This window comes from Crassostrea angulata, chromosome 5 (genome assembly GCF_025612915.1).
Source record: "Crassostrea angulata isolate pt1a10 chromosome 5, ASM2561291v2, whole genome shotgun sequence".
In the NCBI taxonomy this organism is placed as follows: domain Eukaryota; kingdom Metazoa; phylum Mollusca; class Bivalvia; order Ostreida; family Ostreidae; genus Magallana; species Magallana angulata.
The window spans coordinates 17,870,599-17,898,054 of NC_069115.1; the positions used below are offsets into that span (position 1 = coordinate 17,870,599).

The 27,456-nt window shown below is 33.9% G+C and overlaps 2 protein-coding genes across 5 annotated transcripts in view; both read right to left on the minus strand.

The window, feature by feature from the left end:
- Nucleotides 1–14,483, minus strand: part of LOC128184045 (protein O-mannosyl-transferase TMTC3-like) — a 37,501-nt gene extending 23,018 nt beyond the window's left edge. For 2 of the 4 annotated variants that reach the window (XM_052853360.1, XM_052853363.1), the window contains exon 1: nucleotides 960–1,068. The gene's annotated coding sequence lies outside the window, so the exon portion shown is untranslated. Of the gene's footprint in view, nucleotides 1–959; nucleotides 1,069–14,372 lie in introns of those variants that run through there. The other 2 variants (XM_052853362.1, XM_052853361.1) reach the window with 2 other exon arrangements.
- LOC128185176 (uncharacterized) lies at nucleotides 7,387–9,459 on the minus strand. Its single transcript, XM_052854840.1, has 2 exons — nucleotides 9,422–9,459; nucleotides 7,387–9,313 (listed from the first exon to the last, which is right to left on the minus strand). The coding sequence occupies exons 1-2, from the start codon at nucleotides 9,448–9,450 to the stop codon at nucleotides 7,387–7,389; spliced, it is 1,956 nt and encodes a 651-aa protein (XP_052710800.1). The 5' UTR covers nucleotides 9,451–9,459.
- Nucleotides 14,484–27,456: the final 12,973 nt, after the last annotated feature.

A 27,456-nucleotide genomic window follows, 5' to 3' on the forward strand; every position in this document is an offset into this window, starting at 1 on the left:
TATTAGGTTTCATTCATCATTGATAGACTATGATGACTTTCCATGTTTAGTTTAAAAAACAGATGAGAAATCAATATTATAGTTACATGTATTTTAAAACCTGATGCTAAATTTAAAATGTCTTGTAATTTGCCATGACAAAGCTACAGCTGACAAATCATGTTTAATGTTATATGAAACCAATACATTTAGGAAAGACACTTTAAGTTTCCATTTAAGAAGTCAGGTTATTAATTATGGCAAGAATAGTCAATAAATGACTTTATTTTAGTAATACAGAACTGTAGTTTTCAAGTTGACAATATTTGATCTTTAATATTGAAAATTTTTTGGACAAGTGAAGTTGAAGTTGGGACAAGTAAATATCTTGGTCACTTGTCCGAATGGACAAGTAGGAAAAAAAGTTAATGTAGAGCCCTGAATGTCATTTAACTCTCTCTTCCATCCCCATCTTTTTTAAAAATTCAAACTTCCCTTATTCAAAAATGTAAGAATTGGTATTAAAAAAAACATGACCAGGGGTATGTCATTTTAGTACGTACATGTACATATATACTATGTATATGAAAATCATGTGTTTACTTCAGTCTGCATATTTTTTCTAGTAGAATAACAACAAGTTAAAATTAAATTTAAGCCAACCATAAAAAAGTTTATGTGCTATTTGCCAATGCATGGTGAATAGTCATTGACATTTATTCACTGGCAGCATTCTATTTACCTCGTCTTTGATCTTAGAACACACCTAGTGTTATCCAAGTCGCTACGTTAAATTCAAAGTCTGATAACTACAGTATCTTGCAGTTACAAGAGAGAAATTATGCCAGACCTGTGATCAAGTTACTGAAAACTTGTCAAAACTTGACCCTTCAACTTTAACAATTCAAAGTCAATATCGCGACTGTCAAGAAAATAAACAGACGTTGTTTTATTAAGTATACACATATGAGAATACTTACAGGTATTTTTTCTGCACAAGTATCACAATAAGCCTAGACACAACTTGAAAACAACATGGTCAAATTTCAAAACCGGTTTCGATCAAACAGGAAACAATTTATGCTGGGTAAATTTAAAACCCGTCTCACGAGTTTGATTCCGGGTAGTACAATCAATCCATGCTTATGTTTAACCATTAACCAGTGACGTACATGTATATACTAACGTTAGTAAATACGTCCCTGGTTCAACCACTGCCTACATTTGTGAATGAATCAAGGTGATGAATATTTTTAGTACGTTGAGAATCATTCGAGTAAATCATGTATTAATTCAATTTAACATATTTAAAGAATATAGACTAGAGAAATATTGTTCATCTATACCAGAGACATAAATAATATTTTTTGTCTCTGTCTATACCGTATGTAATATGGTATTATCAAAAAGAAAAATAGAAACACACAGTAGCCAAGGGGATGTTCGGATCTCTTTTTTATTTAGACAAAAGTTAAGTAATTGTTATATATGCATGGTATGTTGTATGACTTTTTTTAATTTGCCGAAGCCGAAGGCTCCAGTGTCAGGACCGAAAATTAAAATTACTGTTCAAAAACAATTTTTTTTTATAAAAGTCATACATGTACCCAAATATAAAACATATGAGTGTTTAATTTTTAATAAAACTAGACTTTAACCCGTGCGTGCACGAGTTGACATTGCATATGATATCGGGCATTTACAAATTAGATACATCGAAACACCGTATTTATATTGTGGAGATTTGCATAACCAAACTTCAAGCCTACAATAATGCTATTAATTTCACTACACTCTGCTGAGTTGGAATAATCTAACCGTGTCTCGGGAAAGGCTTTCACCACAGTTAAAATGCCCCAATATACCCGCAATGAAGCAGAAAATTGCAGAATCACTCCAAAACGATTTTGGAGAAAATTATTAAAGTTGCATTGAAAAAACAGTCAAATTGTTCACAACATACCATTTTGAAGCTGTAAATACCTTTCTTCGAGAAGTTTATTATGTAATTGCAGAATTCAACATATTTCAACAACGTTTTTTTTAAACACTATGTTGACATTCGAAACTCAGGGATTTTTTTTTATAGTAAATGCACTGTGTTAGAGTTATCTCCCGTATTTTCTTGGATGAACAAAATTTTTTGTAATGAAAATTAACATGCATTTGTTTTATCGTTTCCAAGTTTATCCATGCAAATGTGATATTGTGGAAACATAAAATAAAGAGCCTCCCGTGATTTAGCGTGAAATTACACCAGATGGTGGTCTGAACTATACCGGAAGAAGAACCTTTTATTTCCGAAAAAGCGACGAGAGGATGTTAGCTATCACTCATGTGATATATTACCCAGCTCAAACCACGCGGAGGTATCCTTAATTGAATATTCTTTCCCCAATTGAAATACAAAATACAAAGCACATAAACAGCAAATCACGATGAAAAACCGTTCTATAATTGTATAATTCAATTCTGGTTGTAACGCGCTTTCTGATTGGCTAAAAAATTATTTTATATCGTATAAAGAATGTTGCCTACGTCATAGTAAGACTAACGTCAAAAACGTATCAATACGCCTGACGTTACGTTTGAATTTTGTACAATATTACGTCATTTTAAAGGTTAAAGGATCGTTTTTATCTACAATGAAGTGTAAAAAAATTAAATTATAAGCAATGAATTCAATATTTATTAGTTTTATACGATATAAAATGGTTTGAAACAGTTTACGCTTTTTTATAAACCGCTTCGCGGTTTATAAAGCGTAAACTGCCCCAAACCATTTTATATCGTATAAAACAAATAAATATTGAATTCATTCCTTAGTAAAACACAACGCCCTACCAGGGCCCAGACTTGGTGTGTTTCTTAATGATTTAACATGTTTTACTGAAAATCAAACTAACTACCTATAAGCACTGTGTATTATTTTGTATTCATTTTAAAAGTTTTATTTCTGTTAATTAAATTTGCAGAACAGTAAATGTTGATTTTCTGAATAGATTTTCTTTTCCTAATTTAACTCATTTTTCATTTGCAACATCTTCATTTTTTGGATCAATTAGTTAAGCCTCTTTGGGATGTCTGAAAACTTTGAACTGTTAAATTTGTTTTGGTCTAAAAGCTATTTAATATCAATAAACATATTTTAAATTTATTTTTTTAAAATGTGACATTACTTTTGGTGCTGAAATAATGCGTAGGCACGTGCCTGTGCCTAACGGCAGCTACGCCACTGTCCGGCTAAGAGTTAACACATGCAATGGGTGAAGAAATCATATAACATATATCGTCACTTTTTCGGAAATAAAAGGTTTGTCCCGGGTAAACGTGTCCGGTTTTGTTCCGTCCCGGGTTTATAATATTTGGCCATAATTTTATTAAATAACATTTTTTGACGGAAATGTTGAATAATCTAAGTATTTAAACTTAAATAGCAATGATAAAATTATAAAAAGTTTCCAAATTCAACGATGTAATTCGCTTAATATCGCCAAAATGTGTAACCCGGGCTCGCTACCCATTTTAGTCACCTGAAAAATGAAAATGTGTAATAAATATTGAAAAACTCATTCTGTGACAGTAAAAATTTCAGGGAAGACAAAACAAGTTGTAATAAAGTATTCCTGCAAATTTCGTGCAGAACAAATGAGTATTTTTTAAGAAATCAACAAAAATCCGGTTATCAGTTTCGAAAATCCCGGCCCGGCCCGGCCCGGGTTTCGCTACCCATCTTAGTCACACTCGAATGTAAGGTTGCACACCACTATTAATTTTTTACAATATATTCTTACCAAAATTACGCAATTTTAGACACGGGTAGCGAGTTTAAAACAAACTTCTGGGAAAATCCCTTTTTACAACTTGTAAAACAATTGTTCCTAACCAATCTAGTTGCAAAAAACACACAGCCCTCCACAAAGGCACGAGAGTTTGTTTACATCAAAGTTACACATGTGCTTGAAAATCATGTCCGAGCCCTTTCACCCCCCTGCCGAAACAATTCAAGTGACCTCGTATTTTTACAAAGGTGGGAAAATCAGGCTTTTTACACGTTGATTTAGTACAGCCCCTGTCGCTGGCGGAAAACCCCTAAAAACGAAGGGGAATTCGAAAATTATTTTGCCTCAGCCATGTTTTGAAATATAGTGTTGTGAGACCTAATGCTCATGCGCAAGATTGTAAAAGCCAAAAAATTCATATGATTTCAGGAATTTTTTGAGGAATTTTCGTTGATTATTAATTAACGAAGCTTGATTGAGAAAAAATAAAAACAAATTAGTAATCTTCAAGTACCAATAATGTTTAAAATACATTAAACAAAAAACAGTACTCTTCCGATTTCTCGGTATCAAAGCTAAAAAAATTCGAGTCTATCATTTAATATAGTAGTATATAGATATTTGTTCTAATTTTTGGTATAAATGGTGATATATAAAAAAAGGACCTGGGGCAATCCCTAAGAAAATTGTTTGCTTGAAATGGGCGCCTTGGGGTTTTCAGACCCAAGAGAGAAGGCAGGGGAATTCTTTTTTTTTTAGAAGTCCACTTTCTTTAATCAATTACTGAGTTTACTGATAAAAATTCTCAATAAAAAGAGGAAATATTTATTTTCTTTCTTGGAAAAAAAAAATTCGAACAAACTAACATACACGTAAACATTGTACGACGCAAAAAAAAGAGAAAAGAAAAAAATCAATAAAAGAGGTTCTTCATTTTTGGCAAAAATCTTTTTTCGGCATTCCAAACAATCTTTATCTTTAGTTTGGCAGGGGGTCTTTACCGCGCGCGCGCGCGCGCGCGTGTGTGTGTGGGGGGGGGGGGGGGGAGGGGGAGTGGGGGTGCGGGTTCGTTCCTGTTCTTAAACACATGTATTTCTTAAGCACTGTGTTTCTTCTTTATTCTTGTCTTTTCAGATAGAGATTTTTTTTGGCAAGTATAAAGCTATGGATTTATCACTTTAATAGGTAGTAATATCAGAAAAAGTCAAATTAAACAGCACGTTCTGAAATTTTTCTTTTCTAAAGTAACAACTCCCTATATCATCAACATATTTTGATAAGTTTCCTTGTGCGAGTACAAAAGCTTCCTTGAAAATATATATGTGGCCTGACGATCGATCTCGTAAACCTGTCGGTGCGTTAGATTATGCTGTGGTTACATTAACTCCTGGTAGCCAGGGAGGGACCTCTATTGGACAAGGGAAGGGGTCTTAATTTCGAAAGTAACATACATGTACGGATGGAATCTTTGGAGGTAAAGGTGCAACAATTTGAAACTTATATAAATATTTAAGTGGATATATTTATAAAGATCGAAGTTTTAATTTAACTGAGCTGAATTGCGCCACAACCTCCGAGAGAGAGAGGTAACAATGTGAATGCAGGGTACAGTTTATTTGGATCTACATGTAATTGTCCTAAGGAAAAACAGATCTAATATCACCTGTCAAGCCCTCCAATGGACACCACAAGGTAAGAGGAAAAGGGGAAGGCCAAGACTAACGTGGAGAAGAGTCCTTGAAAAAGAAAGGACCGAGAAAGGACACAACTGGAACACCATCCACCAACTAGCAAAGGACAGAGAGAAGTGGAGAAGAATTGTCTGTGGCCTATGCTCCACAAGGGAGTGAGAAAGGCTTAAGTCAAGTAAGTAATTGTCCTAGTAAAAAGAAAAGAATAATCATGTTCAAAGATCGTTTGGATGAAAAGAAACTGAACACTCATGGCAGGGTACACTGCACGTTAGACCTGCAATCACCTTATCATCTAACGCCCGTTGTAGATTTCTGGGTTAGGGAGAAGTAATTTGGTCCACATACTATTACTTATTAGGTTAGTTACTGACTCACTACGGAAATATATTGGGTTGATCAATCTCATAGATGGCGAGGCGAAGCCGAGCCTTCTATGAGATTGATCAACCCAATATATTTCCGTAGTGAGTCAGTTACTAACCTAATAAGTGTTTTGTTTTCTCGAGGACCTTCAAGCGACATATTAATTCACAAATAGCGATGATCTACGCAAAGCCATGTACAAGATGCCTTACATCTCCCCCAATTTAACTCATTTAAACTCTTCAAAATTTTCAATCTCACCTTACAAATACTCTTACAAAATCTTTGCTTCACCCATGTTTACTTACAATGTTTTGTTGCTATTCAATTTTAAATGTTTTCTCCCTTTCCTCTGCAGAGATTTGAGCAAATTTTGACGCTGCCATTTTGTTCTGCTCCAGACAAAACAATGTGACGTCAATATTCTAAGGGCAACTACTCTAATTTTAAAGAATTTTAAAGGGCAACTACTCCAAATACTTTAAGAACTTACGGCATGCAGTTTATGTATAAAATACTATGAAATTTCGAAATGAGTAAGCGAAGCGTCGACCAATGACGGCCATATTGCCTAATATTATTTCTCAAAGAACAAATATAGAGATATATGAGGCAATCACGTGCTATGTTTAAACCAATGAAAATGTGACATTTCAGTCCGAGGGAAAACAAAGATATATAAATTGTCAATATTACTTATTAGGGTTGTTACTGACTGTTTACAGAAACTTGTGGGGTTGGTAAAGTCCATAGAAGGCGAGGCGGAGCCGAGCCTTCTATGGACTTTACCGACACCACAAATTTCTGTAAACAGTCAGTATCAAACCTATTAAGTGTTTTGTTTTGTCGAGGACCTAAAGTTTGATATGTAAACAACAAAAGATAATATATAAGAATTAAATTCATAGGCTTAATCTCTAATTCTGTACCTTTCTCGTCAGTCGTCTGAGCAAAGCTGAATGTCATTGTATATAGAATAGTTTTATTACGTCACGGGCAAAGGGATATCACTCTGAAATATTTTGGGGCTTAAAAATGCAGGGTATGGTTGAACGTTTGTGTAAATATTCAGCTCAAATAACGTTACGTCCGCCATGTTGCCGTATAAATTTTGACGCTTGCCGTGTAAAGAGATTTATAAGGCAATCACGTGACACGATTCATCCAATGACGTCGAAACATTCTAGTCCGAGGCAAAACAAAGTAAATTATTTCCCAGAGCTTTATACTGAATTGACTCAACAACTACTAGCTTTAAGATTTTAAATCATATTATCAATGGCCAAAATAAAGCTATGGGATCTGTATTTGGACCAAATTATAATTTTCTAACATTAAGTGGATATCATATTCGTAAATGAAAATTGAATTTATCAGTATCAATCATTATGTAAAAAATTATTTTTGAAACGAGTGTAACATATTGATCAAGTAAAGGTGTACAAATGTATACAAGATTCATAAAATGAATGTGAGAAATAAGGAGAAAAAGGGTGTTGTGTTAAAATAAAATATTTAATAATCTGCATGAAAATATAATTATACAATTATTGCAAAATTTCACATAATTATATAGACAACTTAAACACATCAAATAAATAAATAGAATACATGTATATAATAACAATGGCTCTGAGGTGTACAGGCACTAACTCACCCTGATCATGGTGGACTAGGACTTGTAGATCATCTAAAGCTCTCTGTGCTCTCAGTGTGTCGACATGTCTAGAGCACAATAACTCTAGCATATACAACAGTACAAGGGGTGGGATACACAAGAAAGGCTGAATGTTTTGTTTACTATACTGTTGTTCGGGCATTAATTCATTGATATAAAAGATATCATTGTCAAGTTTGATATTCATTGATACAGCCTGTCTCATCTTTGTAGACAAGGACTGTTCCCCTACAGCCTCGTTATACCTCTCTCGGTCTACATGCCTCTCATACATCAGACATGGCAGTGCAAACTTGACCTTTGTTTTATCTATAACAGATAAAGCCTTACTGTAACGGAATGTTTTGTTATAATACATTGCAATGTATAACATGTCAGAAACAAATCCAAACTTAGCAGCAAATTTCAGCGCGTGACAGGATATTTTGTTTGTAATAAACAACTGTTTGTTGAACCCTGCGCTAGTGTACATGTTGTCTAAAAAAAATGCGGTAAGCTGAAGGATGTTAGCTGTAAATTTCTGTAACACGACAACTTGATACTGTGTCAGAGGTAAACCTATGAATTGTTCTACCGTATGTAGATATTTTTCACATTCATTTAAGTTCGATGTGCATATTGAATCATTGTTAATCATCTCTCTGAAAATTTCTTCATCAACTTTAACCTCAGAGATCAGAGTGTGTTCATCGGTACAAATAGTGAGTCTGGGATTACACAGAACATTAATGATGTAAGACGCGATGGAGGGACTGTGTAACAGCAATGGTATGCCCTTCTCATACAACCTATACATTCGCGCAAATAATGTTTTTTGTGCTTCACCATAGATTTTGCTGAGAAACATGTTGTTTTCTGGAATGAAAAAATTAGTACACACTCCCTCGTAAACCCATTTAAGAAGAAGCTTAAAGCAGACCCAGAAACCGGTCAGAAGATTTTGTGGACACCAGTGAGAAAGTGTATTTTGCTGAATTGCCCAAAAAACGGCCGTTTTCATATGATACGAACACAGTAGTTTCTCTTCATTTTTTAATCCCTTATCAATTATTTCCTTTAAGAACAATTTTAGTAATCCATACGTCAGGAATTGTGTGTGATTCATTGAACACACAAGTTTGTATTCTGCCTGAGAGAAAGAAATTCTCCATTCGTTGTCTGTATGATTTCCTAATTTGTGTCCTATTGCTACTACGTGACATCCATTTCGTATGATGTCGTTGACAACATGAGGTAGTGGCCATGAGTGGCATCTGTCTTTCCATGGGGAGGCAGACGGAGGCCAGAAGTCACTCACAAAGCAATGGGCATGATCGTATTCAAGTACACCATTTAATGTTCCACTGCTACACGGTCCATGTGGTGTAGAACCAGCTATACCTAGAGAACACTTTATCTCTCTGTACTTTGAACTTGATATATAGAGCATTCCATTCATCCTTACACACGCTGACATCACTCTATGACTAGTTCTGTCTAATGGTAACCATAGTAAAGTGAATCCTGGTGGACTCTCAGAACTGTCACAGAGAATCAGTGCATGTTCTTGTGTGTTGTAAAACTGACACTGAGAGAAGTCCCAGATCACTCGGTGGTTATTTGGCCAAAGCATGAAGTCCATGTCTGATCCACTCAGTCTGAACCCTTCTCTACGACTCCCACTCAGCATCGTTGTCATCTGCTTATTTATAACTCCGTTGTTTGTTAACATATCTTCAATGTCTTGTATATCTCTCCTGGAGGCCACCTGTTGTGGGGTCCCTATCTTGAGACACAATCCCACATACAATGACTCGGAGATTTTCTGAACAGACATTCTACCGGAAAGATGTATTTTTTAACGATTTTATATTCATGCATTCTTATCATAGTAAAATACAATAATTTTAATTCTCATAAGTATTCTGTAATAAAGTTTAACTTACATTTGTCCTGTCCTGTTTAAGTCGTCCATTGCTGGGGATTTTTTTGTGCTATTTATAGCATTCGAAAAAACCCGATTAGATACGGGCAGGTCTATTCGCCGGAATGGCTATGTAATATACGTAATGGCATGTATAAAAAGGTCGATAACTTGTGTTAGGTATAAGCTATCACCATTTGGTTTTCAGTTTTTTAATCTGTGGATAGAGGGCTATTGATATATGTAAAAACTGTTTTAATAGGTACATGTTTGATACAATGTACATAAAACCTTGACCGGAATGAGCTATGGTCGCAAAAATCAGCTGCCGGAATGACAAAGTCGACTTCATAAAACATCTCAAAAAGTTTTAAATATGTTTTCATTCGGAAACGATTTTTTTAATCACAACGACCAGGCCTATAAAATGTGAAAAAAATAAATCGATATCTTTAGATTTAGTATGCAGAACCTTGACCGGAATAGAAATTTTTTGTTAAAAAAGAATGCTGTAATCGCGCAGTCATCTCTAAATAATCAACTGTATCATAAAAACCATTGATTATATTCCCATTCGGTCAAGATGTTTTCATCCTTAGGTATACACCTATCAGATAATATATAGCTTTATATATTTAACTAGATTTAAATGCTCAAAACCTTGACCGGAATGAAAGTTTTACACTCAAAATTTACAAATTTTATTAATGCGCTCAGGTATCGCTCAGGTAAACAAGCCGTACTACAGGAAGGTGTGAACAACACCTGTATTAAAAACATATATGTACTACATGAACTCGTATACGTAGATAATCTTACATCTGGTTTTTTAAACATCATTTTAAAAAGAAACAATATATACGCGAAATTAATAAGGAAATTGTTATTGGTTATTTATTTTTTTCATTTAAAAGGTTTTAATATTATTTATTAAAAATAAATATCAACGATGCTTTTATCACAGTAAGTAGAACAGTACCAAAGCTAAAATTGAATTAAAAGCTGCTTGTCCATGTTAGCCGTGATGATGATTTAATTGTTTACATCAAAGTGAATTAGAATGTATCAAAACTTTATATATATAATTATATGTAAAAACTTTTTTAGTTCCCCATCTATAGCTACTCGGTCTGCCTCTTCAGATATCCGAGCCTCTCTATTTTTGGGTTCTTTTTTATAGTTATGGTGATGTTTCCGATATTGAGTATACACATGTTTTGTTTTCTGTAACGGCATACACATTTATCAGGAATATTGAATTGGTAAAGCTCAAATAAATATTCAACACGACATTATCAAGTAAGTCGCAGAGCTACATTTAAAATGTGTCATATACATTTTGTTGTAAATATTCTCTTCTTGTTAATTTTTCTTTCCATCTATTTTTGCACCCCCTTTCCGTTTTTGTTTGTATTTTTTTATTTAAACAATATTTTATTATGTAAAAAATATCACATAATAGGATTGGGCAGCAGGCAATCTGCCTATTTGAGCCCTCTCCTTTAACAGTCAATTTGACAAACATTGATGGTACAATGTAACAATAAAATATAGTAGAGAAAAATAAAGGAAAAAAAAAATAAGTGGAATCAAAATGCTTGGTACCGGGTATTATTTATGTACAAAATGAAAAATAGTTGTAGAAAGCTAGCAGTTCAGCTGTTTAAGTGACACTGTGAATAATGCATTAAAACTTAAATCTTTTGGTAGCTAATATATAATCATGTACAATCTTAAATATAGCAACATTTTCGTTATAAGGCAAACTACTGTCCCCATATAACAATAAGTCCAGAGAGATGGGGATATCTAAGTGTAAATTACTTATTGACTGTATAAAAACTTGCCTCTGTGCATCATAATGTGGACAGACAAAGAAATAATGATAAGCATTTTCAGATACATAACCACACATATCACATATAGAATTTTCACACAAAAAATGATTGAATAGGTCAGCATTTAAATTGCTTGCATTATTTCTTATCTGACAATGTATAATATTTGCTTTTCTGTTTCCAAAGTCATAAAGTTTGTTTGGCTTTCTAAAGAATATGTTTTTTATGGCTGTTTTGAATGAAGACTCAGTTGGTAAAATTCTAATGTGAAGAGGTAATTCATTCCATAATTTTATAGATGAAGGTAGAAAGCTGTTCATAAAGGCAGTTGTTTTTATCTGGGGTATAACAAATTTAAAATCATCTTGGTGTCTTAGTGAGTAATTATTTTGCAGTGTACATGGCATAAGTAAATCCTGTAGATATTTGGGAGCAAGACCATGGACCATTTTATAAAATAATGTGAGTTTATGAACCTTTCTTCTATCTGATAGTAGATCAATACCCAATTCATCATATAGAGCTGACCTGGATGAGTTACTTCTAAGACCTGATATAATCCTTGCAGCAGTTACTTGAATATCTTCTAGAAGTTTGACTTCTCTATCATAACAATTATCCCAAACTATATCAGCATATTCTAAAACTGGTCTTATAAATGAAAAATATATATTTTTTAGAGAGCATCTACATAGCTTATATTTAACAAGTTTCAATAGGTTTAACCTTATACAAGCTTTTTCATGAATAGAATTAATATGTTGTTTCCAACCTCCATCATATTGGAGATTTACACCAAGATGGATGTGACTATCAACTTTTTGTATAAATGGGCCATGGACACCAAACTGTACAGGGGGATGAGATATATTTTTTCTACTGAAATCAAGGTTTTTGGTTTTACTGGGATTAAAATCAACTGCCCATATGTCAGACCATTTACATATTTTGTCAAGATCAGAAACAAGTGAATTTGTTACAGCCTGTGTGTCATTGTCAACAATAACATATATAGAAGTGTCATCAGCAAAAAGACGAAGATTGTTTGATATATCATAAGACATGTCATTAATATATAATAAAAATAAAAATGGACCAAGAACAGATCCTTGGGGAACACCTGAGGTAGTATGTCTGAGTGATGAGGAAAAACCATCCAAAAAGACTTTTTGCTTCCTTTCTACTAAATAGTTCTCAACCCAGTTAGTAATTTGATTGCAAATGCCATATAGTTTTAATTTATATAATACACCTTTGTGCCATACCCTGTCAAAGGCTTTACTGATATCGCAAAAAACAAATCTCACATCTTTACCTTTATCAAGACTGGATATGATAGTATTATAAATTTCAACTAATTGGTAAGTTGTAGAATCTCCAGGTTGAAACCCAGACTGGTATTTGTAAATAATTTTATTTTCAAAGAGATAGTTGTGGATATGTTTAAAGATAATTTTTTCAAGGATCTTGCACAGTATTGAAGTAATAGATATGGGTCTGTAATTATTAACTTCTTGCGCACAACCCTTATTTTTGTATACCGGTGTTATATGGGAAATTTTCCACATGCTAGGGAGTTTACCCAAGCATAGGGAAAGATTAAATAGTTTTGTAAGGGGTTTAACAATAGATAAAGATATATTTTTTATGATAAGGGGTGATATACCATCTGGACCTGAGGGTTTGTTTACATTTAAAATATGAATTTGATCCAATACCTCTTGGTCAGAGATTATAAGATTGTTCATATGGTTCGGAGGCCCAGGTCCATGTAATGGAGGGTCTGGGAGCTGAGGCTCTACAGGCAAGGATGAGATTTCAGCAAAATACTTGTTAAATGCATCAGCTTTGTCAACAGGATGAAACAGAGTTTGACCAGATGCTTTAAGAGGGGGTAGTGGTTTATGGCTATTATTTAGTTTAGTCAAAGATTTAATAATCCTCCACCATTTGCCAGGGGGTATTGTTTTATCAATCTGTGCTGTAAGTTTTTTATTGTAATTATCTCTAGAACGCCTAATTACATCTATGACTCTATTTCTTAGGTATCTATAATTTCCCCAGTGAACAGGATTTTGAGTTTTAACAGCTTTGTGATGCATACGATTTCTTTTCCTCATTAATTTGCGAATGGTATTATTCATAAATGCTTTATCTCTAGAACGAACTGTAATAATTTTTGATGGTATGTGCTTATTAATGCATTCATTGGTTTTATCTAAAAAAGATTTGTATATTTCATCAATGTTTTCCCCTTAGAAGACATCTTCCTCCCAATTAACTTGTCTAATGTCTTCATTAATTGCATTGTAATTAGCATTATTATAATCCCTCACTGTGCGCTTGTATGCATATTGCTTGAATGATTGAAATTTGATCTCGGTGCCTATTGTCGAATGAGTACTGAAAATGGTGGAAGAATAAATGAATCTATAACTAGACTAGAGTTGTTGGTAAGGATAAGGTCAATACAGGTACCAGTACTAACTGTAAAATTTGTGACATCATGAATTAAATTATCAAGACCAAGTCTTTGCACCATTTGTCGAAAATTAGTACCTTGATCACTCGAGACATTGACATTGAAATCTCCTAATAAAAACACTGGTAATTCACATTGTGCTACTTTTTCAAGATTTGAACAAAAAAGGTTCCAATAATCTGCCAGAGCACTTGGTGGTCGGTACAAAACACCAACAAGAATTTTTTTTACAATTAACATTAATTTCAGCCCATAGAATTTCTAAACCAGGGGTTGATAAATCAGTTCGTTCAATAAAAGATAAATAACTTGAAATGTATATTGCAACACCTCCTCCTCGTCTATTTCTGTCTTTCCTAAGAGGAGGGTGAAAACCATCAATTACAATTGAGTCACTATAAATAGAGTTGTCAAGATGTGTTTCACTTATACATATAACATCAAAATTAGACATTTCAGCAGTAACAATGTCCACTTTTGGATATAAACTACATACATTGTTGTGTGCAATACGAATAGAACTAAGTTTAATATTGGGCAAATCTGAGCTAGGCCCAGGGTTTTTTTCAACACCTCCAAGAATTAATAATAATTCTACAATAACGCCGTAGCTTGCGTCGTATTTAGAACATATCAAGAAAAGCTGAACATACCTTGTAATAATAAATGTCCATGGCCTAGAATAAATTAAGTTTTTTTCAATCAAAAGTATCAAAAACAATGATGAACATATTATTCAGCATGGCCATGGACACAAGTGGTAGTCGGATGTATACATAAGACAGAAAATATAGGAACCGGTACCAACAAAGAGCAACAAATTCCGGAATGGAAAAATTGGGAGAACAAATTAAACAAAGAAAAATGAACATATATACATGACAAAATAGCAATGATAGAAGCATGTAGGAATGTTTGCGTGGAATGGAAATGACATCATATCGTTTACCTATACAATGTGAAACGAAAGAGTTTGAGAATGGCCTTGACATTAGGATTTAAACAGCTGATAATCAGCTGACAAGGAATAGTGGTTACACTTCCGAAGTTTCCAGGATCTGTGTACGCTGTTCACCACGAAGTTCAATGGACAGCACGTCATCATCACTTCGGATCAATGATTTGGGACCACCTTGCGTTTTTTTGACGAAGATATTTCCCTCATATGTCCAACACGAGTCAATTAGGCCATCTCTTTTGCACTTACGCAGTCGCGAGAACATCTTGGCGCGAGTCTTGGTCAGTGCCTCATTGACGAAAACCTTATATCCACTCGAGGGGTTGTTGTTGTAGTTCTTGAGATTTTTTTTATTGCCATACACGAGGGCACGGTCGCGGTACCGCACGAACTTTACGATGATGTCTCTCGGTGGGTCGTTGCGGGAGCGTGGCTTTGGCCCAATGCGATGTGAGTTACTGATGGTCCATGGGTTGAGGGTGGTGCCAGTGGACTTCAGGATTACTTTATTACATAGGTTGAGGATCAATTGGTCTGTGTTTTCTGGGTCTCCTTTTGAGTTGTGTGGGCTTTCTGCAATGCCAGAAAATTTTAGACAATTTTTTCTGGAATACTGAGATAGATCGTCAATTTGGCGATGCAGGTCTTTTATTTCAGCTCTCATTCGGTCAACTTCAGGAACAAGCTCCATCGCCAGAGCGTTTTTGATAAGTGTATTTCCAAGTATAACACTGGTGACCCCGCGCAAACTTTCTTCACTGCTTGGCGCATTCTCTAATATGTTGCTGAGGACAGAAATGTCACTGTCTGCATCAGATACAGATCCCAAGGAGTCATTTGGTTTCTATTTTTTAGCTGGGTTTGCTGGACTTACAAATCTAAACCTGTTTTCGTTTTTGTGTTCTGGCATGTTGATACTGATCGTGAGTAGATGTCAATCTTTACAGACATACAATGTTCACAGAATGAAAAAGTCAAGAAAGGCTAGCTAATATTGACTCACGTTTTCGAAAGAACACTCCAAAAACACTTAAAAGTCCATGGAACAATTATAAACACTCAATTCATGATATTTGATGCACTACACGCAAAAAGTAGAGAGCTCAGATTTCAGTGACCATAATGGTGTCGACCTTGACCTATTGTTTGTATTGGTTCAATGTCTGGTATGTAGACATATTATCCTCAACATTTATGCATTTATTCAATATTTTTTAGTAAAGAAAACACACAACAATATCTATGAATCAGAATCTTAATTTTTCTCTACTTTCTTTAAATGTCAATGGTCTACGAGCTACCTTAAAAAGAAACTGTGTCTTTAATTGGTTAAAGTTAAACTACAAAAATCATTTTGTTTTTTTACAAGAAACCCATACCACACCAAGTGTTGTCCCCACGTGGGAAAAAGAGTGGGGTTCCAGAATATTTTTCTCACATGGTTTATCAAATAAATGTGGTGTAGCAATCTTAACACCTCAAAATTTAGATTTTAAAGTTACGGATACATTCACTGATGAGGAAGGACGATTTTTAAAATTAACTATAAACATCAATGAGACCCTCTTTTATTTTATCAATATATATGCACCAACTAAAGATCATAAAACTAAACAAAATCAGTTTCTTGATTTCATGTTGAATCATTTGTCTGAAATTTGTGATGAAAATATTTTAATAGGAGGAGACTTTAATATCACTTTAAACCCACAATTTGACAAAAAAGGAGGTACCAGTGAACCACATTCTACTTATAGAGAAAATCTAAAAGGTTTTATGGACACGCACGATTTAGTAGATATCTGGAGAAGCCAGCATCATGATGCTAAGTTATTTACCTACGGTATTTTCAAAAGAAACCGATTATTTTATCAAGAATAGATTTTTGGCTAGTTCCATCTTTCTTATCCCCTTTTATAAAAGCAGACATTAAACACTCAATTAGATCAGATCATAGTCTTATCTTATTGCAAATTAATAGTGCTTCAAATTCTAAGAGAGGGCCAGGCTTTTGGAAATTTAATGCCTCCTTACTGGAAGATAATCCCCTTTTATAAAAGCAGACATTAAACACTCAATTAGATCAGATCATAGTCTTATCTTATTGCAAATTAATAGTGCTTCAAATTCTAAGAGAGGGCCAGGCTTTTGGAAATTTAATGCCTCCTTACTGGAAGATAATGTTTTTGTAAATCACATGCATGAAAATATAAATACTCTAAAGCAAAAATATAAAGACATGGAAGATAAACATCTTAAATGGGATTCTATAAAATGTGAACTCCGAGGAATTATAATTAAATACTCAAAAATAAAAGCTGGGAAAGAAAGAGAAAGGGAAAAAGAACTAAATAAAAAACTTGAATCACAAACGCAGTTGATTGTTTTACAACCCTCACCTAAAAATCTCAATCAGTACCAAGAATGGAAAAACGAATTAGAAGAGATATATAACAGTAAAACTAAAGGTATCATGTTAAGATCTCATGCAAAATGGTGCGAAGAAGGAGAAAAATCAACAAAATATTTTCTATCCCTTGAGAAAAGAAATTATAAAAATAAGCGTATAGATAAACTTGTAGTTAACAATACAATTCTGACAGATATAAAAGTTATACTAGAAGGAGAAAAAAATTATTATCAGAATTTATATAAATCATCTGAAATAAATGTAACTAAAAATGAATTAACCTTTTTCAATAATTTAAATATTCCTAGAATATCTGAACAAGAGACAAAGAAATGTGAAGGTGAAATTAAGAAATCAGAATGTCTTAAAATTCTATCCGACTTCAAACTTAATAAAACCCCAGGAACCGATGGCTTTCAGGTAGAGTTTTATAAATATTTTTGGAGTGATATCAAAGACTTAGTTCTTGAAAGTATAAATTTCTCCATTAAAAAAAAGTGTATGTCATATGATCAAAGAAAGGGTGTCATCACTCTAGTACCCAAAAAGGATAAAGACAGAACTAATCTAAAAAACTGGAGGCCTATATCCCTTCTTAATTTTGACTATAAATTAGTGGCAAAGGTGTTAGCTAACAGAATCATTGACAGTTTACCTAAATTAATTGATCCTGATCAAACAGGTTATATAAAAGAAAGGTTTATTGGTGAAAATATCAGAACCATTTCAGACCTTATTGCATATACAAATTTGAAAAATATCCCAGGCTTGATTTTACTAGCAGACTTTGAAAAAGCTTTTGATACAGTTGAGTGGTATTACTTAGAAAAAGTTCTTAGTATATTTGGGTTTGGAAATAGTTTTAAGTCATGGGTCAAAATTTTATATACTGATATTTCTAGCTGTATAATTAATGATGGATACACCTCAAATTTTTTCAATTTAAGTAGAGGAGTAAGACAAGGCTGCCCTCTATCACCATACTTATTCGTATTATGTGTAGAAATTTTAGCAATAGCAATAAGACAAAATAAAAACATAAGAGGTATCAAAATAGGTGAAAATGAATTTAAAATCAGTCAACTTGCTGATGATACAACTTGTTTTCTTAGTGATGAAGAGTCAGGTTATGAAGTTCTCAACATTATGCAAAGGTTTTATAAATTATCTGGACTAAAAATAAATTTGAATAAAACAGAAGCAATCTGGATAGGATCAAAAAGAAATTATAAACCAGGCACTCTGCCAGTAAAATGGTCCAGAGGGGAATTTTTCTCCTGAGGTGTTTGGTTCAATAGTGAAAATGAAAATAACGCTGTCGACAAAAAATTAAAAACCAAATTAGAGGATTTAAAAGTAACCCTTAATCTCTGGAAAATGCGTAATCTATCACTTTTAGGGAAAATTTTAATCGTGAAAACATTAGCGTTGTCAAAACTTGTATTCCTAGCCTCTGTCATTCCAATACCAGAAAACATAATTAATGTAGTACAAAAAGAAATAAACAAATTTATATGGAATTCGGAGATCCCTAAAATAAAATATACTATTAGCTGTCAAAAGTTAGCTGATGGTGGATTAAAAGCTCCAAATTTTGAAATTCAAGTTAAATCACTTCAAATAAATTGGATCAAAAGATTTTTTAGTGAGAGTGATGCAAAATGGAAAAAATTAATAAATGCTTTTTTTAGTAAAATAGAAATTACTGATCTTCTCTTAACAAGATGTAGCCTGCCAAGTTTTCCAGCAAAGTTACCTACCTTTTATTATAATATAATTACTTCATGGAAAATATTTAGAAATTGTATGAATGAAATCAGCATAAACCCACACATTTTTACAGAATGCTTGTGGTTTAACAATTTTATATGCATCGACAATAAATCAATCTTTTTTTTCTGAATGGTATAAAAATGGTATAATGTTTTTAAAAGATATTATTAACAATGATGGTTCTTTCTTAACCTTAGATGAGTTTTACGAAAAATTTAAATTTAAACCCTCTTTTCTTCAATACAACAGTCTTCTTTCCTCTATCCCAAATAACTGGAAAAAACATGTCAAAGACAAAACACATCCTCCCCATAGCGAAGGGAATATAATACCCTCCTTGTCTGTTCAAGGAAAACTTATACCATTATGTGAATTAAAATGTAAAGATGCATATTGGATTTTAATTAACAGTTGTAAGGAAATTACTCTCTGTATCCAAAAATGGTCAGAAATATTTGAAGTAGAAATTCCAGTCTCTGATTATAAAAAGATATTTAATTTACCTTTTCAGTGTTGCACACAAACTAACGCACAATCTCTTCAGCTCAAAATATTACACAGAATCACAGTACATAACAAGTCGCTTTTTAATATGAAATTGATTCCAAGTCCGAACTGTAACACAGACAACTGTAATGAAATTGACACTATACATCATAGATATTTTCAATGTAAAAGCATACAAATTTTCTGGAAAGATCTAATATATTGGTGGCAACAACATATAGAAAATGTCAATCACTTAACAATGCAAGATGTCATATTTGGTATCTACAAAGTAAAAAATGTCCCACTAATTTATTGTATTTTACTTGGAAAATGCTGTATACATCTAATTCATTCAAAATCTCCTGGCAAACAAATTGAGTTCATTGCTTTTAAAAATTTTCTAAGAAACAAACTTCATGCGAAAGAAAATTATCTTTGTTCGGAGAATCAAATGCTCATTTTTTACGAATTATGGCAGCCAATATTAGTTAACTTATAAACTGTAGTCTTTCAGTATTATATGGATTGTCTTGATTGTTTGAAGATTGCTGATCAATGCTTTCTACCATGTTAAAAAGTAAGATGCATGTATATTTTAGATCCATGTTAATATTTTAGCTCCATGTCCAAAGTACTCGTATTTCCATGCTATTTATCATTTATTCTATTGTGAAACGTTTTGAATTATGTTCTAAAAATATATGTACCATAATTGTTGAGCCAATAAAACATTCACTCACAAAAAAAAAAAAAAAAAAATTATATGTAAAAACTGCTTGTCCGTGTAAGCCGTGATAATTAGGATCGGATGATGATTTTAATTGTTTACATCAAAGTGAGTAAGAATGTACAAGAGCTAAATATATAGAAGCAGCTTGTCCATGGAAGCTGTGATATATAAAATTGAAGGATAATTAATTGCTACATTTAATGATGGAAATTAAATCTCCATGTTCATTGGTTAAAAAGAAATTAAGAAGCATATATATTTGTTATACTTTCATGCTAAATACTGAAATCTGATTGGCTAAGACGCAGTTCATAATCCGTTCTATTACCCTCAGCGTTAGCAACGCATTTAGCAACGGGTAACATTAAAAATTGTTACATGCGCGAAAATTATGCGCGTACGGTTCGGTGTAAAATTCACGTAATTCCTATATAAAAGCAGTAAAATTTTCTTAAAAATTAAGACATTCAGTATAACAAAAAAAATAGTGCCTGTTTGAGAGGATAACAGATGAAATTGACACCCCTCGAAAACAATTGTCAACCTCCGCTTCGCGTCGGTTGACAATGGTTTTCTCGGGGTGTCAATTTCAACTGTTACTCTCCCAAACAGGCACTATTTATATAATATCCTTAGCGAGAAAAATTCATCACTTGCTAATATTAACCTGTCTCTTACAAGTTGTAATAGTGCTCTCAAAAGTGCCTGATCTATTGTGAAATTGTGAGTTTGTGTTCAAGTGAGAAAGTGCGTGATCCATTGTGAAATTGTGAGTTTGTGGTCAAGTGAGTGTGTAAAATATCTGTCTTATTCGTGGGAGATTCGCAGCTGAAGTATCTTCACCATGTTCAGCTGGAGGACAACACCGCCGTCCGTTGTACCTCAGGATTTCGCGTGCAACAGATGTGGGCCCTCTTCTCCGGAATCGTCCAAGACCACGACATCGTCGTTATTCATGCCGGAACCAACAACGTCCCGAGGGAGGAACCATCGATACCAGCAACTTCTGAAGATCATCTGGACATCAAACCCAACAGCGAGGATCATAGCGTCGGCCGTCTTGCCCAGGGATTATAACGTCTTCGAGGGAGCAAGGAACAACGTTGTCCTTACAAGTGTGTCCCGTGTAAGTGTTCCCGTTCCCAATGTGTCCAGTGAAAGTGTTCCTGTGCCCAGTGTGTCCCTTGTAAGTGCTACCGTTCCCAGTGTGTCCCGTGTAAGTGCTACCGTTCCCAGTGTGTCCCGTGTAAGTGCTCCTGTGTCCAGGGTATCCCGTGTAAGTGCCCCAGTTCCCAGTGTGCGTACAAGTGTGCCCTGTGTAAGTGCTCCAGTTCCTAGTGTGCGTACAAGTGTTCATCCTTGGACCAAAGTTACAGCTTCAACGAAGAAAAGGTGCCTGCGTAAATCAAGAGTTGAAGATGTGCTGACACGTGTGCCTTTATTCACAAGTGTTTGTCCTGTAAATGCTCCTATTCCCAATGTGTCCCGTCGCAGTACTCCCGTTCCCAGTGTGCGTACAAGTGTGTCTCCTGTAAGTTCTCCCGTTCCCAGTGTCGCTACAAGTGGGTCCCGTGTAAGTGCTCCAGTTCCCAGTGTGCGTACAAGTGTGCCCCGTGTAAGTGCTCCTACTACTGTGCGTACGAGTGTGTCCCGTGTAAGTGTGCTCAGTGGTGGTGGTGTATTTCTGTATGGCACGGAAGAGGTAATGGAACAGCAAGAGATCGTCCAGATACTTCAGGATCCAGAGCCCAGCAAAGTTTCCGAAATTCCGCCCGTGAAACCAAAAGGAGGTGAATCTTATGTCATCAACAGCAAAAACGCCGACAATTGGAGATGTGACCAGTATCAATGGATAAACAACGGAAGTTCGAGTGGTCAAGTCGAGGGTGATACGCTTCATCGGAAATACTTCAAGATAAAAACAACGGGAGACAAATATTAAAAAAGAAAACGAGCCGTCGGATCAACTAAATTTACGCGCAGTGCATATTTTCTGGAGTCGAATCGTAACTGAGTGTTAGTGCGTTACGCCGGTGATGAAACTCTCTACAGTCCACTAGCACACGGGAACAGCAAAACAGACAGTGAATTCGTGAGAACATGTCCGTCTGTTATTCAACAAATTAAAAAGGATTCCGAAATCGGTATATCGCCATCACAGATATTCGATAAATAAAATGCCGCTAAAAGAGTTCCAAGTGGTGAATACATCGGGGTGATGAACGCTCGCAACGTCAAACAAGTGAAAAACATTTCAACTAGTGTTAAAAGTGCAAAGCAGTTGACAAAAGACGAAATTTATAATTTAGTTTGAATAGGTTATCATTTAGAAGGTTTTGTTCACGAAATTAAAGTATTTCCCGATCTTGTCGCAATTTTAGGTTTACCAGAGATTTTTGACAGTTTTTCTCAGTTGTTCGATATTGATGATACAACTTTTTCAATTTGTTTAGGCTATGACACAACATTAAATCTAGGTGATTTTTATGTAACTCCATTGATTTTTAGACACATTCTTTTTGAGAACAGACCAAGTATACCTCTAGCTTTTTTAATCCATGAGCGTAAATATCAGAAATGTCACGAACGTTTATTTGATCATTTGATTGAGAAAATACCAAATCCTTTTTCTGGTATTACAAACAATGCTTCTGAGAGTATCAATAATGTTTTGAAATTACATGTTAACGGTAAAGAACGTCCTGTAGATGCTTTAACATTAAGTTTACAATTGTTGCAGTATAGGTATTTTTACAATATTCAATGTGGGTTAGCAGGTATAGGGCAATATGAATTATTACACATGTTTTCTTGTCTAAAAATACCAAAGGATGAGATTGTAGCAAGTTATTAGAGCCTGAAGAGATTATTGATTATGTGCGTGGTACTTTAGAAAATTTAGAATCACTTGTGAAAATCTGATTATAATTCTACAACTACTGTCAATGTAAGCTCTAATATTTGTAATTCCAACGAAAATGTCGATGCCGGCTCCGATGAACATGAACCTTTTGTTTCAGAATGTATAACCGCGGAAACCGTTCCCGAAATCAGCGAAACAAATTTAAAAGGTATTGACAATTCAAATTTATCACAGACGTGTATAGCTAAATTGACAGTCGCGAATAATGGTGTAACTTTTGTCGAAAATCAGAAGGCTTTCATTGTTAACGGTAATAATAACAAAAAATACGCAGTAACATTTAATTTATTTCCTAAAGAACCGTGTCAATGCCAAGCCACGGGTACTTGTTATCATATTATGGCAGCGCGAATCACAATGGAGGACCATATTTCGGAAACAAAGAAAACAATTAATCTTAAGCAGTTGTCTAAGAATAGTTTGAAACGTAACGATAAAAAATCCGGTAGGAAAAAACCGCGACCCAATGATTGCGACAAGGAAGTTATACCAGCTCCGGATTCCGCCACCGCCGCGTTACAACAAGAGGATGTTTGCGACGACATTCCCGTTAAAAAAATCAAATTGATATGTAAAGAGGGTTCCGATAAGGTTATTCAAGACGAAAAATGGGTTTCTGGGCTTAAAGTTTCGCACAAGAAAAATATTTTAGATGCACAAGGATGGTTGTGTTCCGATATTGTAAATTATTCATTAGATATAATCAAAAAGCAGTTTGAAAATATACATGGGTTACAGTTAACAAATCTTGCACCACTATTTGACGAACAAACTAAATCATGGAAATGCGATAAAAAATTTGAACATACTCAACCACCTTCAGTTCAGATACATCATACGGATAGAAGTCATTGGGTAACATCTTTTCAAAATAACAATAACGAAATTTGTATTTTAGATAGTCTTAGCAAGAGCAAGAACCAAACAGTAAACACTCCATCTCTTGAAATTCAACTCTCTCTTATTTATGGGAGTAATAAGACTTCTATTCCTATTAAAAGTTTAGATTCTCAACAACAAAAAAATGGCTATGATTGTGGATTATTTGCAATTGCTACCCTTGTAGAATTTTGTTTTAATCCCGATAATTCATTTCAAACTAAAACCTCTTTTAAATCAGAAAGTATGAGAAACCATCTTGTAGAATGTTTAGAAAATGGTTTATTTACACAATTTCCGCGAGATTCATCACAAACTCCTGACATTACAGTTTTAAACCATAAGATTTTAACAATGAATTGCTGTTGTTCTTGTGGATTTCCAGATTGGGTGGATGAAATGGTAGGCTGTGATTTTAAATTAGGGAAAAAGCTTTGTAATGTTTGGAAACATTCAAAATGTGCAGATGTAAATAATGATTGTACAGATTGGCTATGTATTGACCATTGTCGTGATTAAATTTGTGTTGTTCTATTGAAATTTGTTGTTTTAATAAACTCTCTTTGTTTTTATTACTTGTAGTACGGCTTCTTTACCTGAGCGGCTTCTTTACCTGAGCGATACCTGAGCGCATTAATAAAATTTGTAAATTTTGAGGGTAAAATTTTCATTCCGGTCAAAGTTTTGAGCATTTAAATCCAGTTTGATATATAAACTATGTTTGATATGAACTATATATTATCTGAAAGGTGTATACCTAAGGATGAAACAAATCTTAACCGAATGGAAATATAATCAATGGTTTTTATGATACAGGTGATTATTTAGAGATGACTCCACGATTACAGCATTCTTTTTTAACAAAAAATTTCCATTCCGGTCAAGGTTTTGCATACTAAATCTAAAGATATCGATTTACTTTTTTCACATTTTATAGGCCTGGTCGTTGTGATTAAAAAAATTGTTTCCGAATGAAAAAATATTAAAAACTTTTTGAGATATTAGATGTTTTATGAAGTCGAGTCAAGGTTTTATGTATCAAACATGTACCACAGATTAAAAAACTGAAAACCGAATGGTGATAGCTTATACCTAACACAAGTTATCGACCTTTTTATACATGTCACTACGTCTATTCCGTCGCCATTCCGGCGATTAGTCCCACAGGATGAATGACCATCTTTAAGTCCTCCTTAAAGATAGCTTAAAGGTGTTTAAAGGTAGCTTAAAGACGATCTTTAAGCCACCTTTAAGCTATATGTGTTGCTTAAAGGTGGCTTAAAGAAAGCGTAAAGATGGCTTAAAGGCAGCTTAAAGACTATAGTTAAGCCACCTTTAAGCCACCTTTAAGGACAACTTATAGGTCCTTAATGTCCAAACTTCTGTAAGCCACCTTTAAGCCACCTTTAAGCTACCTTTAAGCCACCTTTAAGCCATTAAAAAAATTTTTAATTCAATATTGTGCTTAATTTCCAACAAAATGTATTAACTTTATGAAAGAAAAGGTATTTAAACGGTTTTTGTTCTAGAAAGAAAAATGAAAAAAAACAAGAAAAAAAAAAAAACCGGCCATGGCGAGAATTGAACCTGGGACCGTTAGTTTACTAGCATTACCACACTTCCTCTGCGCCACGGCAACTTACATATGTATGAGTGTTTTTATATCCTATATATCAGTGGATATTGAATCACTGTTTTGAATGTGTTTACTTGAAAAGATTTTGACAAACCATTCAGTTTGTAACAATCAATTATATCTAATTTATAAATTACATGCATGCATGTATTTAGAATGAAATACGGAACTTGGTCTTCAGTGAACAAAAATATATTATACCTAAATGGAAACCGTTAGGTTCACTATAGTAGGCTTTCTTAGTTAATAAATTTAAACCGAGTAGATAAACGTTCATCTAATTTATAGCTATAAAAATGTAAGAAAGAAAATGAAATCATTTCTTTTATTAAATGCATTGATACTATTAGGGTATTTGTTCAATTTCCCGCAATTTCCCGGTTTTCATGATCGCGGCGCCGTTCCAATATGTTTAAATATTTACATGTAATTATATGTACATGATTTCTAAACTATCAATTCTATAACAAACAAAATTACCAATTACCGGTGACGTATTTACTGCATGTGGGAATTGCAAATGACTTGTACATACAATTGTATGATGTGCCAGGCCGGGTATATTTGACATATTTACCCTTATACATATATTTAAATAATCAACCCCTATTTATGATCACCGGTACATTAATTAATTAGCCTCAAGATTTTACTCTTACATACATGTATCGTTAATTTGTAGACGTAACATTTTTGAAACCCAGAGCTAGGAAATAATACTTTGAAAATGAATTACAAATGTAAATTAACTTTTATTCACTAGACTTATCGTATACTAAGATTCAACGCCTTTAGAAACCCTGACGTGCACATGGGCACACGACACACCTGTTGTGTATATCTTGTATATTCTGTGTTAGTTCCAGGGGTTTTCTTAAGTTGGACAAACAATAGACTTTAACTAGACACTTGTTGCAAAAGCAACAAAGAGGTCTTCCGTTTTGATATACATGTATCAATTTAACTGTAAGACATTGCTTCTCTCACATAGAAAAAAAAATGGATATGATAATTATTGTGAATGATATATCCAGACGATACTTACATATAAAACAACGAGAATGAAAAAGAAATCAATTTTTGAAGTACTTTCTGTGACGACCAGAAGCAACGCCGATCTAAACAAAATTGTTAACCATTTGTACAATCATATGTCAATCTTGCCTCAAAGTTTGGTTGTTCACGACTCTGCCAAATCTAAGATCTCTTTGAAACAATATTTTTTGTCTCGGGACCGAAACGGACGAACGAAAGTGATTAGTAAAAACAAAAGCTGGTATTTCTCGTACATTTGCTTAATGTACATCACTGTTTATCAGGCTAGATGAAATTCCAAAAAAGTCAGCTAAACTTGTTAAAAACAGGATTTGTTTGAACCCTTCCGGTAAGAACCGGAAGTGACAGTTGACAAAATGAAACCCGTTAAACACATCCCCAATCAAAATTCTATCAAACAATCTATGAAAGATTCGTGTCTCAATCACTTACAATGACGAAAATATTGCGGACATCAAATTTGTAAAAAGAAAAGCTACATAGAGATATTTGAGATATCTCACCGGAAGTAAAATTTATTTGCCAATTTAAAATTATATAGATGACATATGTAAGATTGTATACTGATATTTTCATTTTATGTAAAATGAATAAAACAAATTTTTGAAGTGCTTCCGGTGACGACCGGAAGCTACGCCGAACAAAACAAAATAGTGTAAACACATGTACATACATAGGTCTATCATCCCACAAAGTTTGATCGTTCAAGTCGTTACCGTTTTTGAGATCTCCAGGAATCAAGGTTTTTGTCTCGGGACAGGAAACGGACAAACGGAAGTGCTCAATGTAAATTGTAATTAATATTTTTTTTGTACTTGCCCTTTCTACTTAATTGTTCATCGACTTCACTACAAATATCAAAGGAAAACAGTTAAACTGATAA

Bases quoted from the DNA above. Each gene is read 5' to 3' on its own strand.
- LOC128185176 (XM_052854840.1), bottom strand. From the start codon at position 9,450: ATGGACGACTTAAACAGGACAGGACAAAT. The intron at 9,314-9,421 runs GTAAGTTAAACT...TCTTTCCGGTAG, and splicing joins TTAAACAGGACAGGACAAAT to AATGTCTGTTCAGAAAATCT.